Below are 15,699 nucleotides of genomic sequence, written 5' to 3' on the forward strand. Positions count from 1 at the left end.
CCTCCTCTGTATATATACACCTTGGTTTGTATTTCTCTCTCTAGTCTGTACTCACCCCTGAAGATATGAATTACACGAAAGCGCTTGGGAACTTCGTGTTTTCTTCTTTCCTTGTGGTTATCAGCATATATATATATATATATATATATATATATATATATATATATATATATATATATATATATATAAATATATCTATATATATACAGTATATATATATATATATATATAAATATCTATATATATTAGAGTATATATATATATATATATATATGTTTTGCGCGTTAATGTTGTTAAGGTTGTTGTTATATAGGCCATGTGTATCTAGGTAGATATGGATAATCATAAGGAAAGAAGAAAAACACGAAGTTCCCAAGCTTTCGTGTAATTATATTTCAAAGGTTGCAGACTAGAGAGAGCAATACAAATCAAGGTGTGTATATATACAGAGGAGGGTGAGACCAGGTCCACAATGGTCAGGTAGGTAAGACCCAACTAATCTTTAAATAGCACACAATGGTTGGTGGTCAGGTCAGATGGTCAAGTGACCCAGCCTTCTCACCTGATCACAAATTTTAATTACAAAATTGTCCAGCTTTGTACATGCCGTTACTCAAATTCATGTTGAATGCTTTGGTATGTTTAATAAGACTAGATTCTATGATGTTCCTACTATCAATTGAATTACATGGTAATATTGAGGAGGCATTATCCCAGTCAATGCAATGCTTGTTATCCCTCAAATGAACAAACAGAGCATTGGATTCCTGGCCTGTCCTAACACTGTATTTGTGTTGTTTAATTCTAGTTGCAAGATCTTTACCTGTCTGGCCTAAGTAAAACATATTACATTCTTGCAAGGAACTTTTATAAATGCAAACCAATTGTGTTGTTGGGGAGTTCTTGATTAACATTTGTATATATACACCTTGGTTTGTATTTCTCTCTAGTCTGTACTCACCCCTGAAGATGTGAATTAAAAGCGACTTGGGAACTTCGTGTTTTCTTTCCTTAGTTATCAGCATATACCTGATCACGCAAGACCTACAGTGATTTACTTGTATATATATATATATATATATATATATATATATATATATATATATATATATATATATATATATATAAATAGTTTATATATATATATATATATATATATATATATATATATATATATATATATATAAATAGTTTATATATATATATTTATATATATATATATATATATAAATATATATATATAAATTTATATAAATATATATATATAAACATATATATAAATATATATAAATATATATATAATAAATATATATACATATATAAATAAATATATATACATATATAAATAAATATATATATAAATATATATATATATAAATATAAATTTATAAAAATATGTATAAATATATATATGTATATATATAAATATATATAAATATATATATATATATATATATATATATATATATATATATATATATATATATATATATATATATATATATATATATATATATTTCATTAGCCCAATAAAGCACGCGGACTTCTACATACAATCAACACCTCAACCCGCCTGGTGGTCCAGAGGTAGCGTGTGGGGGTCAGGATGTTTGGTTCACACTCAGGATGGAATGGGGAAAGGAAACTCACATTGTGCTCTCTATATACATGTTGTATTGGATGTACAATGCAGCTTGGTGCTGGGAAGGCAGCGTGGTTACAAGCGTGATGTAGAGAGAGCTGGTTGGTGAGGACGCTCAGAGAAGGACAGCTTGTGGGTTGCCATGCTCGCCGGCGGGAGAGAGGACCACCAGGCAGGCGGAGGAGGAGCGAGGGCAGCCAGGCAGCGTTGGAGGAGGAGGTGTTACTGGCTGGTTGGTGTGGGTAGAAAGAGACAGGTCACCACGAGGTCAGGTCTTAAATAGCGGGGGTAGGCGTGGCTTAGTAGTTGACCCCCGCTCCGTGATGTATGGCGGCACTGGTTGACCTAGGCCACGAGGCATACACTGGGGAATTGGTGGGGTCGGCTACTGAGCGACAAACAGCGTTTGTAGGGGAGAAATCCACTACAAGCGTTCCCCGGTCACGGTCATGAGCTCGTGGGCCGTGGGTTCGAATCCTGGCGGGTTGAGGTGTTGATTGTATATATATATATATATATATATATATATATATATATATATATATATATATATATATATATATATATATATATATATATATATATATATATATATATATATATATATATATATATATATAGTATGACATATTGCACAACAGATTTTTTAAACAACTTTAAAATCAGGTGGAGCAGCATTATATCGAATAAAAGAAATTAAGTGTTCTAAAAATTATAATAGTTAGCCCTAAAGCTCAAGAAGTAGAAAATGGTGATACCATGGATGAATATCATAGAAAATGCACAGTAAATTTGCATTAGTGTACACAACTCTCTTAGAAAGTTAAAACTATGTTTTTCTAGTGTACTGTATTTTTGTGTGTTTTGATCTCGATTTCCGTCGGAAATTGCCATTTTTTAGTTATCGTAGGTTTTGGGTGGGGCGTTTTCCGACCAAAATCGAATACAAAATACACACAAAAAACACAAGAAAAACAGGCATATAAACCTAACCTAACCTAAAATAACATAGCCTAACTTAACCTAACTTAATCTGACCTTACCTGACATAACTCTCACCATATGATGGAATCACTTATTTCTTACCTTATTGACCTGGTTCTGGTTCGTCGTTCGATTTGGAGATTAGTACAAGTGAAAATGGCAATTTTCTAAAAATGTTCCTTTGTAATTACTGACGGTGTACGAACACCAACATCTCTTCTTTGTCTTGGGAATAAGGAACAAGTTACCACAATGCCACATATGTTGGTCTTGATGATATTTACATTCGTTCTTACACTTAGGACACTTTGCTGAGGTCGGGAGAACACCGAGATCTAAAAAATAATATAGCATTTTCGTTTTTTTTTCTCCCCAAAACGTGCAATCAACTCCATATACTGTAATTGAAGTGACACCCATCACAGACTTCCATGGTCGGAAATGAATTTGAATTTCGAAATATGAGACCCATAATAAAAGTAGAATCTGATTGGGCTAAAAATACTGTGAATTAATCCACAAATCATTTTAATTGGTGGAAAAAATTAAACGCCTTTGATTGGCTGCATGACGTGTATGGGAACGCATGAGTGTGACGATTTATGAAGGAAACGCGCAGAGTGGGAGGTCAGGTAGGCAATAATGGCGGAAGATTAATAGAAGAAAATAGAGAAATATCTGGCATGCGCTATCTCCGTTATTACATGTTTGCGACGGTAATGTAATAGAAGAAAATTATCTTAAAATTAGACGTCTTATTCAAATACGATAATAGATTTGGGGTAGGAAAGTTGTGTGCACTAATGCAAAAATACCAAATGCACTGTTAACAAGTGGACTATCATAATATATATAATTTCAAAATGTCTGATATAACAACAAAGAGAGAACTAACAGTAAAGGATTCACCTAAAGTCGATGTATAACGGCGTGTAGATGCTTTGGACAAAGGCACTGCAGCGAAAGTCATATGAAAGGCACTGAACTCAAGGGCGGATCCAGGGGTGGTCCTGGGGGTCCACACCCCACTTTTCATCCGGAAATCCCAGTACAGTACGTACTTTTCTTTTAACCCTTTAGGTGTTTGTTGGTGTTTTTTTTTTTTTTTTTTTGTTGTTTTTGTTTTTGTGTTTTTTTGGGTTTTTGTTGGTTTGTTTTTTTGGTTTGTTTTAAGGTTAATGTAGTATTGTACTCGGGCATTTTTGTATAGTAAGAATGAATTACTATGGACTACTGAATATCCCCTGATACCTAGTGCATATGGCTTCCAAATGGCCTCAAAATGCCCATAATATTGGTCAATTTAAAAAAAAATTCGGGTGGGGGGGGGTGGGGAAGACTTACTAGCTCCCCAAAACCATCCAGCTGGGTGAGCTCACTTTGCTCGCCAGGCTCCCCCACCCAAAACTTCTTGGCCCCCCCCCCCCCTCTTTATATTCCTGAATCTGCTCCTGGAACTCAAACATGGAACAGGACAAAATGACTGTCTTTGTGTTCCATGGCGACCTGTGGCGTAATGGTCAGCATGCTCGCCTCGCAAGTGAACAGAGCCGAGCTCGATCCTCGGGCAGGGTGAAACTTTGGACAAGTTTCTTTACGCCATTTGCCTCTGTCTACCCAGCAGTAACTGGGAACCTGGATGTTAATCGATTTGCGGATCGTACTCCAGGGTACTGGTTAGCCAGTGCAGTTGGCAAGTTGTCCGGTTTTCTTGGACTATTACTTGACACTGGGTCATGCAACTCGTTAACGTGGTGTGTGGTTGTCGTGTTGGCGACAGCTTCTACACCTTAAATAGATTCACGTCTAGGTGTCCCTTGGGCCGACCATCCTCGTTACACGAGGAGTAACCATTAGTACACATCATACTCTCATGCCATCTCATCATAAAGCAGTATTGCTAAACTAACAACTTTAAAATGAAGGAAATTAAACAAAATACCCTCATAATTATTTTATCTCAGTTAAATTTTGCATTTGACCCCAAAAAAGGCCTAATTAACAATTTCAGTGTTTTACTGACGGGCCGGTACAGTGACATCACGGTCTACCAATTACGTTAACTCATTTTTTTACCGTTTAGCAGACAAATTACCGTCAAACGGCAGCACTGGTCACAGCTCAAGGTTGGAGGAGTCACAAGTAAAAAAAAAACTGTGAGGGCAAACGTTTTTGGAGTGAGAATTGTAAGCTCTTGGAAGAATCTGCCAAAGAGTTTTGTGACGGCACCGAATGTGAGTTCTTTCAAGACCAGACTTGACCAACACTGGAGCATGTACAGATACATTCAGGAGCCAGTGCATACCCAGTACAGTACATATCAACAGTAAGTAACAGAGATGTGACTGACCAGTGACCGCCCAGGCAGTTAATGAGTCAATCAGTGGCAAAGAGGATAAAAATAAAGGTAATAGTTTTCAACATTCTGGTAATTCTCCTATATAATACAGTACTACCTAACTCAAGTATGTAGCTCTACTCTGGTAGTGTAAACAATGTCAAACAACTCTCAACAATATTTTACCTACTTAACAGGTATATTTAAATTTAGTACAGTATCTGTACAGTATATCTTTCTATCAAACTATACAATTGTTATTTGAGATATATTAATCTATCATTTATCAACTTACAAGCCACATGAGCAGTGTTAGCCATCATTGCATTGCAAGCATAGTACTGTACTGACATCAGGTGCATTGCTCAGCGGCGCTTTACCGCACGGAGGGTCGTGTATCATTTGAGGACTCTTCACGGACATCCAGTAGCTTACCAGTAGCAAAGTTGTCCACCTGGGTTGTGATCTTAGATGCTTATAGATACAGTTTCTGGTGGCCAACCTTTTACAGTACTCCATGACTGGTAAAACCCTTTGGCCCCCAGTGGGGGGGTCCACCAACCCCAAAATGAACATATGAATCAAAGGAAAAATATTCAACAGGTACCTGCATTGCAAGGATTTATTATAACCATGGCATTATTGTTTTAACATATGGAGGGAGCAAAACCCCAGGCAATAAAAAGGTGTAGACACAAGCTATGAAAAATGTGTCAATAAGTCCTGTACTGTATTTGTACTACAGTCAACCCTCACTTTACGCGGTTAATTCAACCCACAGGGTACCGTGGAAAGTGAGAAACGCGTAAAGTGAACAACATAACATATGGGATTAATTGAAATAGAAACTGGGCCGACCCCCAAACTCCACTTTTTGATGACACACAACTATGTTGTAGTAAAAATATTATCTTAACTTTATGATGGTATGCACACACAATTAATAAGTAAGAGAAATATAAAAAATATTAGGTTTTTTAACACTTACATTAGTAGAAAAGATGGCTGGGCACACGGGGATGGGCGGTAGGTTCGGAGGCAGAGGGCAGATTATTGGCCCTCACCTGTATCAATTGTATCACTATCCACCACAGAGGCTTGCAGGGCCTCTTTGTCAAAGCCCTCAAAGTCCATATAAGTCCATATCCTCACTATAATTATCACTATCACTGACTTGGGCCAGCTGTGGTGGGTGGCGGGTGAAGAACTCGGTAATGTTTTGATGACTGGGCGACCTTGTGCGCACCATGCTCGCGCCGCTTACACAACATGGCGGATGGCGGGAGGTTTGGATCCAAAAATGGTGCGGCTCGCCAGCCGCTCTCCGCGTAAAGGGGTACACGCACCGCGGAATGTGAGCATTCCTGTTTCGGCAGGGTACCACGTAAACGTGGAAACGCGGAATGTGGGACCGCGTAAAGCGAGGGTTGACTGTATATTCCAACCCCATTGAGATGTAATTGCCATAATTTATATGGCTCTTAAAAACACATGCATCAATATCACTGTCGGCTGATCACCCCATCGATGCGGCTGTTCCACTGAGCATTTTATCTCACTAAGCTTAACTGAGCGTATTTATATCAAGTTTTATCAGTTATATAAATGATTCGGGATATATCCAGCAATACAAACTGTAAATCATTACCTATTGTGCTATATGTGTGGGGTCATTTGCTTGTTTGCTTTATGCTTGGTATAAAACAAAAAAATAATGAAGACTTCATTCAAAAGCAAATTTCATCTTGGACTTCAACCTTTTATAATAAACATTTAAATTTTTCTATCATCCTCTCTTAAGTGCTAATGCCTTGAAATCATTTGCATTTTGATATTCCATATACAGGTACGTATTTAACATTATATTAGTTTGAATAAATGGACAGCTACACAAACACTTCTTATGAACCAATCAGCTATTTTTATATAAGCAAGAGGGGTGTGGCTTACCGGCCAGGTTAGTATGGAAATACTTTAGTACTGTAACCTTATACAGGGGGTGTATTGTATTCTGTAATGGTCATCGACCCTAATACTGTACATCTTTCTATCCAAACATTTCTCGACAGGGTTTTAATTAAGGCTGGCACAACAATAATTTTCTCAACCTGTGTGTGTGTGTGCAAAAAATGTTGACAGTGTATCTATGTGAGCAATGATCACTAGTCTTGTGTCACCTGTGAACCTTAACAACTCAGTAAATAAAAATTGACAATTCTTTATAGAAAACATGGGTAAATAAAATATTTCATAAGGTTTTATTTTTAGCAGCAATAAGACAATTTGGTATACTGTAACAGTCACATAATCATTATGAGAGAATATTTGTGTACAGTTGGGTCCACTCCTGACTGTGCCAATTATCATTGCCAATCCTCTCTCCCTGAGATAACAAACCCCAAACTCTGAAGTGTGAATTCGAAGCATTCGCCAGTTAGCGGGAAGGAGAATGGTGGGATGTGTCGGGGTAGGTGTCTTTCTGTGGGGTTACTGGGGGTGAGGAGAGAAAGTGCACAGTATATCAGTTGAGAGAGATTACATTGCAGAATAACGCTTTGACAATAACGATAGGGTTTCCTCAACTCAGTGAAATCATGTAACACTATCCAGATGAAAATGCACTGTACTTTTACAATAGGATGAAAGTAGGATGAATTCATGCAAAAGCGGGCATTTATGAGCAAATGGATTATGGATATGTTTGAATCTATATCTCGTCGAAGCAGCGGTGTTTTGTTTAACCCCTTGACTGAGATGGAACTTCCCTAGCTGAATAAAACAGTTCAGTTGGCAGAGGTCTGGTATAGACTCAGCAAACCACACAGTTTAATTGTGCCAAACAGTTAGGTTAAATGGATAAAAAAAAATATATTATTATTATTAAGTGTAAAATTTTTGATGCAAAGCTGTTGTTTAAAGAAGTTAATTAATAAAGTTATACATTATGCACTGGACTCTAAGGCAACCCTTGACAAAGGTGCAGGAAGAACCTTCGACTACCCAGTGTTGTACGTTGACGCTGTTAATTTAACGCCGTCAACTTTTTGTTAAAGCTGACGCCATAAATTTTTTGGGCAGATGACGCTACAAGTGACGCAGTCAACTTTTCACCCGAGCAGAGCGTTAAGCGTCAATTTGTTCTTCAATTTTTATTTTTTTTTTATTTTTCCAAGTTCGATTTTCATTTATCTTGTTATAAAGATGACCGGGAAAAATTTTGCCGCGCCCACGCAGCTTTCTACAGATTTTAATTTTCAAGTCAGGAAAAAGGCCACCAACCAGCTGTCTAGGTTGGTGGAGAAGTCCGTGCACGAGACTGAGAGCAGCAGCAGTGAGGGAGACGACAAAGACCATGACGTGGAGGACGAATTGTTCCAGGCCCTGTACGAGACCCCCCTCCCTGGAATGAAAAAGACTGACCCTTTCAAGCGTTTCCTGGTGGAGAAACCTACGAAAAATTTTGTTGACAAGGACACCTTCCCCAACAAGGCCATGAGGGAGTTGTTCATCAAATACAACACCCCCATCCCCTCTAGTGCTGCAGTGGAGCGCATGTTCTCCATGTGCAAGGACGTCTTGAGGCACAAGAGTAGCAGAATGAGTGACAAGCATTTTGAGATGCTAGTATTCTTGCGGGGGAACAAATGAATAATTAAAATGATATAATATAAATCATAATAAATGACTAAAAATTAATGAATATTTTTATATTTTGCATATGTTACTCACCTACATTTTCGACTTAAGAACGTCCTCAGGAAAGGAACCTGTTCGTAACCCGGGGACCACCCTGTATATTATTTTCATTTGGCTAGCGCTAGACAATTACACTCAGCTGTCAAAACCCCTATTATCAAAGCATTATTCTGCACTGCAACTCTCCCAACTGATATACACTTTCCCTCCTCACTACCTAGTACTCCATCTCACCTCACAAAAAGACACCAACCCTGACACACCCCCTCACTCACTAGTGAATGAAACGGTTTCACACTTCACGATTCGGGGATTCACACCTGAGGAAGTGAGAGGATTGGCAATGCTAAGTGGTAAAGTCAGGGGTGGAGCCAACTGTACAGCATAGTATATGTAAGAGTATGTATGCATGAGTGAAAGCATGAAACACACATGTTTGAGTGTATGTATAACGGTGTAGCATATGTGTACATACAAATGTGTTCATAACATACAAACCTGTCCCACCAATTGACCAATGTGAGAAGAAATTGTAATTGTGGTGAAAAAAGTCACTTGGTTTAAAGCACCTTGTGATGGATGGTTTGTTGACACCACAGTACAGTAGTTGTACTGTAGTGGTTGTTTGCTATGGCATTTCAGGGTCTGGTAGTTACTATGGTGTGGCCAGGGACAATATAACCCGTTCAAATTATATGAGTCAATTAATCTTCTGAGTAAATAACTTACATGTACATTTGTCTCATTTGGTAAGTCAGGCCGATTAACTGTGTAACTCTAGCTGTCTAAATCTTGCTTTTTTTCTCAGAGATTCTGTTTAGGAATAATCTGACATTCTTGAAAGAGGTAAAGTATACAAGTCTATGATTCAGGTGACTACCCCCTACTGAATAAAAAAATTTTTTTAGCTACTCCACATTACACTGTAAAATACAGTAGTATGTACAGTACATCTAGCTGGTATGCTCACTCATATGCCTCAACAGATATGTCATTTTTTGAAAGCTTCTGCCACAGTCTTCACACCTTAATTTTTTCTCACCTGTATGTACAGCCATATGCTGATTGAGTTTACTCTTTCTGTAGTAGCTTTTACCACACACCTCACACTTGAAATTTTTCTCGCCAGTATGTACAACCAAATGCCTCTTGAGGTGTGTCTTTGTGTAGTAGCTTTTACCACAGTCTTCACACTTAAATTTTTTTTCACCAGTATGCACCACCACATGCTGATTCAGATGATTCCTTGTGTAATAACATTTACCGCACACTTCACACTTAAAATTCCTCTCATCAGTGTGCACAACCATGTGCTCCTTCAGTTTATTCTTTTTGTAATAGCTTTTGCCACACTCTTCACACTTGAAATTTTTTCCATCTGTGTGCACAACCATGTGAACTTTGAGATCCTTCTTGGTATAAAAACTTTTACCACACTCTGTACACTTAAAATTTTTCTCCCCCGTGTGCACAAATGAATGCTGCTTTAATTCACCTTTTCTATAATAACTTTTATCACATTCAATGCACTTAAAATTTTTCTCACCAGTATGCACAACCAAATGCTTTTTCAGTTCATTCTCTTTGTAAAACCTTTTACCACACTCTTCACACTTGTAATTTGTCTCACCCGTGTGTACAGCCATATGCTGCTTCAGTTCACCCTTCCTGTAATAACTTTTACCACACACTTGACATTTGAAGTTTTTCTCCTCTGAATGCACAACTTTATGTTGCTTCAGGTTATACTTTGTTGAGTAACATTTACCACACTCTTCACACCTAAAATTAGTTTCCCCAGAATGCACAACCATATGCTGCTTCAGGTCACCCTCTGTGTCACATCCTTTACCACACTCTTTACACTCAAACTTATTCTCACTCGTGTGCATAACCATAGGATAATCCAACTGATTCTCTCTGCAATAAGATTGACCATTTTCTAAATACTCAAATTCCCTCTTTGCATGGATAGCCACATGATGCTTCATATCATAGTTACTGTATAAGCTGTCATCAAACTTTTCACACTTTATATCTTTCACATCAATCTGTTCAGTCATACAAATATGCATTTGCATGGCCTCGTAGCTGCAAAAAAATTTACCGCATTCTACACAGACACAAGTTTTCTCACCACTATGCCCAGCTGTTGGATCCAAAAAATGGGCCATTTTTACTCACTTTACCCAACTGAGTACAAGTAAGTCTTGCCAATCAATATTAAAATATGTGAGTCATCCTTTCTGGAACAAAAATTCTCCAGGCTTCAAGGGCAAATATTTTCCTACATAATTCTGTACATGTAAGTGGTTCTTGAGGCTACTTTTGGTCAAAAAACATTTACCAGAACTAAAATTTTGTCTTGACAGAGAGCACAGGTCTGGAAGACAAACACTTTCCACAAATTATATCAGAACTTTCCTCCCTAGTGCAAGGATCAGAGGATAATTATTAAGTAAAATCATCATGTTTAAACAATATTATACACAGTGCAGCACTTCATTTATACAAACTATATGTTTTATAATGAATCAACTTGAATTTCATTTTTCTAACTTAAGTCTAGGATATCTGTCAATTTACTTAAATCATGTTCACAATACATACTATAATATATTCCCATAAAGATGTATAATTATTCTCATACTGGTTTGTTATACACTTGTACAAAACTGTTTTTAAGTGGTTCAACTTCCTGCTCGTACAGCTTTATACTGCAGTTGGGTTGTGGTGGGTGATGGTGCTTGGATAACATGCTTCGCTCTTACATCCAGTCACACATTTTATATCTGAAATAAATTGGATAAATTTAAGATGCAAAACTAATTTCAGAATTCTACAGATTTATATTTTTAAATCAGATCAAAGTCTGTAATAGTTGTGATTACAGACCAACATCTGGCTTTCAATTCAAATTTGCAAAACTCAGAAGTGTACAAAATACTGTAACCACTTGTGACCTGACACACAAAGTAAGCAATCCTAACTTAATCTTGATATGGTGTGTATTCTATAGGTCGAGGATCCTTTAGTATATGAAATTCTTAAAAATGAAAAGATCCATGTGAAAATGAAGTCCAGTAAAACCTCAATAAATCTAACTTCAATATATCTGAATTCACTTTTGGACTGATTTGCAAACATTGTATATATATATATATATATATATATATATATATATATATATATATATATATATATATATATATATATATATATATATATATATATATATATATATATATATATATATATATATATATATATATATATATATATATATATATATATATATATATATATATATATATATATATATATATATACAGTGGGGATGTTAATCTAATCTAATTGGTTCTAGAACCTTGTTCGTTATAGCATTCGTTCGTTATAGGATTAATCCATTCCAGGCCCCCAAATACAACCACTTAACACTGAAAAATATAATATAAAATTGTAAAAATTGTAAAAAAGTGCATACATATGCATCTAAACCCCTGAAATAAAGAATATCATTAATACTTGTAATAAAAAACAATAAATTCGTAAAAAAAAAAATAAATAAAATAAATAAATAAATAATGTTCTGTAGGAGTTTCGTTCGTTATAGTATTCTCAATTTTATAGGTAAAACCGTTCGTTATAGGAATATTCGTAGTAGGATCCGTTCGTTATAGCATACCCCACTGTATATATATATAGTTGTACCCCACTTAACGCGGTCAATAAAACCCAGAGGGTCCCGCGTTAAGTGAAATCCGCGTTAAGTGAACAACAGAACATATGGGATTAATTCCAATAGAAACCAGCCCGACCCCCAAACTCCACTTTTTGAAGACACATAACTATGTTGTAGTAAAAATAACATCTTAATTTTATGATGGTACATGCACACAATTAATACTTAAGAGAAATAGAGAAATACAGTCGCCAATTTAATGTCCATTCAAATAATGGACTTAACTCCCTCCCCCTCTCACACTACACTGCCGGCTCTTCCCTCTCTGAGAAATTTTTGGGGGAAAACCACTAAATTTTAATAAATAATACCTCAAACTAAAGTCAGGATAATACAATTGACATTGCTGGATTCCTTGTAAGACCAGGAATATTTTGAATATAAATGTCATATATTTTGCACAAAAGATAACATAGTTACCTAGAGAAAAATTTTTATCTAAAATTTGTATGTTTAATGAAAAATATATGATGTTTATATTCAAAATGATCACCAAATTATAAGAATTCCAGCAATGTAAATTATATTCTGACCGGGTAATTTGTATGAATTTTATGAGCTAAAACAAACATCTTCAGTTAATAAAAAAAAAAATAATCTTCAGGACACTATCTGTCAATCAAAGTACCCCACCTTGCCTCCCCCCCTCTTCCAACCGCGCGGTCAGTCCCAACCCTCCCCCCCACCCCCCACCAATCCTCCCTTCCAGGGTTTTTAACATTTAGTATTAAATAATACCTCAGATTAAAGTTAGGATAATATAATTGACATTGCTGGATTCCTTGTAAGACCATGAATATTTTGAATATAAATGTCATATATTTTGCACAAAAGATAACATAGTTACTCTGAGAAAAATTTTTATCTAAAATTTGTATGTCTAATGCAAAATATATGATGTTTATATTCAAAATGATCATCAAATTATAAGAATTCCAGCAATGTAAATTATATTCAGACCGAGTAATTTGTATGAATTTTATGAGCTAAAACAAATATCTTCAGTTAATAAAAAAAAAAAATATTCTTCACGGGGTAACAGATGGTCGGTCGGTCCCTCCCTCCCCCCCACCCCCCACCAACCGTCCCAAGGAGATGTGTGGGAAAACCAGAATATACCTAACTTTTTTGTAATAAATAATACCTCAAACTAAAGTTAGGATAATATAATTGACATTGCTGGATTCCTTGTAAGACCAGGAATATTTTGAATATAAATGTCATATATTTTGCACAAAAGATAACATAGTTACTCTGAGAAAATTTTTTATCTAAAATTTGTATGTCTAATGCAAAATATATGATGTTCATATTCAAAATGATCACCAAATTATAAGAATTCCAGCAATGTAAATTATATTCTGACCAGGCAATTTGTATGAATTTTATGAGCTAAAACAGGCAGGGTGGGGCAAATCTAAAAATAGCGTCTCGAGCCGGACACTCACCGCGTATATGTGGAAAAAATCCGTGTTAAGTGAAAGTTCAGCTCTGGCGAGGCACCGCGTATATGATAAAACGCGTTAAGTGAAACCGTGTTAGGCGGGGTAATACTGTATACAGTATATATATATATATATATATATATATATATATATATATATATATATATATTGATAAAATCACCGGAAATGGAAACAACGGGTTGTAATTTTATCAAGATTTATCATTTATCTATCCATGTTTTCATTGTGGATTTACATGAAATATATATATATATATATATATATATATATATATATATATATATATATATATATATATATATATATATATATATATATATATATATATATATATATATATATATATATATATATATATATATATATATATATATATATATATATATATATATATATAAATATATATCGTGTAAATCATGTAGATCCACAATGGAAACATGGACAAGGTTGATTTTAATATTAGAATAGCATAAATATAGGGTGACACATAATCAAGTCATTACGTTACTCATACTAGTCTTGTTTCCGTGTGGTCGTGACTTTTTAAACAAATCTATCCAGAGTATCATTAATGTATAATAGCATAACTAATTGTATATGCGTTAGCCAATATTCTCACTCTTCGTTCTTTTATATCCTTACTAATACTGTATTTCATTCTTGACGTTGACATGTCAGAAGAAGACATTCCTGACGATGTCAGCCACTCCGTAGAAAAAGTTCGTTATACCGGAAGAAGTACCGAGGAGCCCCGAATTATACACTGTACACTAACTGATTTGTTTACAAATAGCTGGAGCTGGAAAATCAATCTGTTTTCATGCATGTCTTTATTTTGTTGACTTATGACCATTTTAAATGTCTACATCGTCCAGTTTGTTTATACTGTAAATTGAAACTGCCAAATCTATTAGCCTGAAATCTGTAAATTGTAATAAAGTTATTCTAAACCACAGTGTGAAATTACTTGTAGTGCAAATGTTTGTGACGGAATAGCATACTTAAGTAATGAGATGCAACCAGTTTAAAGCCTGCATTACATTTAACTATTTCGCTGCACTTTCCTTCAAGATTTATTATTATTTTTAATCATAATGCTAAAATACATGGTATATACAGTATACTAATAGGTATGGATTATCTCTTGAATTGGGTGTAAGTAATCTTGGGTACGACTTATCTCGTGAGTTGGGAACGAGTTATCTTGGGAACGAGTTATCTTGGGAACGAGTTGTCTTGGGTACGAGTTGACTTGTGGGTGCCATTTATATTGGGTACGAGATGACCCTAACCCCATCTAGTCTCCCCCATTCATGTCCCGAGTTTCTGAATATTTTATCTCTTCTGTCAAGTTCTCTTGTTACTATTTGGTAGATAATATTATGTTAACGTCCCCTGGAGTCTCCCTTGTATGTCTGTGCGCCCAACTTATCATAAATGAAATACTGTACGTACTTTGATTACTGGGTGTAGGAGGTGGACATGTTGTGATCTGTCAACACACACCATCAGCTGATCTCACGGTGGTTTGGCGGCTCTAATATGACGACACTGAATTTTTAATTTAAAATACAGTAGATCATTATTTCTAAATATATTGACAGATATTTTAGATGCTCATTTCGTAAGATTGTCATGTAAGTATATCATGATTCGTCATGAACTATAGACAGTGTAAAATGGACATATAAACACTAGGCACAAATATTAAACATATATTAACGTATTTAAAAAACTTGGGTCTTTGAAAAACGGAAAACAAAATTAAAAGTCCGTTTCAAATGTCCACTAAAAAGAAATATTAAAAATCAGGAGAAATAGTTGAGATACA

General features: G+C 35.5%; 1 protein-coding gene across 1 annotated transcript; it reads right to left on the reverse strand.

Annotated features, from left to right (window-relative positions):
- Positions 1-7,215: 7,215 nt before the first annotated feature.
- LOC121874930 (gastrula zinc finger protein XlCGF46.1-like) lies at positions 7,216-15,535 on the reverse strand. Its single transcript, XM_042379287.1, has 2 exons — positions 15,324-15,535; positions 7,216-11,452 (listed from the first exon to the last, which is right to left on the reverse strand). The coding sequence occupies exon 2, from the start codon at positions 10,832-10,834 to the stop codon at positions 9,614-9,616; it is 1,221 nt and encodes a 406-aa protein (XP_042235221.1). The 5' UTR covers positions 10,835-11,452; positions 15,324-15,535; the 3' UTR covers positions 7,216-9,613.
- Positions 15,536-15,699: the final 164 nt, after the last annotated feature.

Source organism: Homarus americanus, unplaced genomic scaffold (assembly GCF_018991925.1).
Source record: "Homarus americanus isolate GMGI-L3 unplaced genomic scaffold, GMGI_Hamer_2.0 scaffold56009, whole genome shotgun sequence".
Taxonomy (NCBI): domain Eukaryota; kingdom Metazoa; phylum Arthropoda; class Malacostraca; order Decapoda; family Nephropidae; genus Homarus; species Homarus americanus.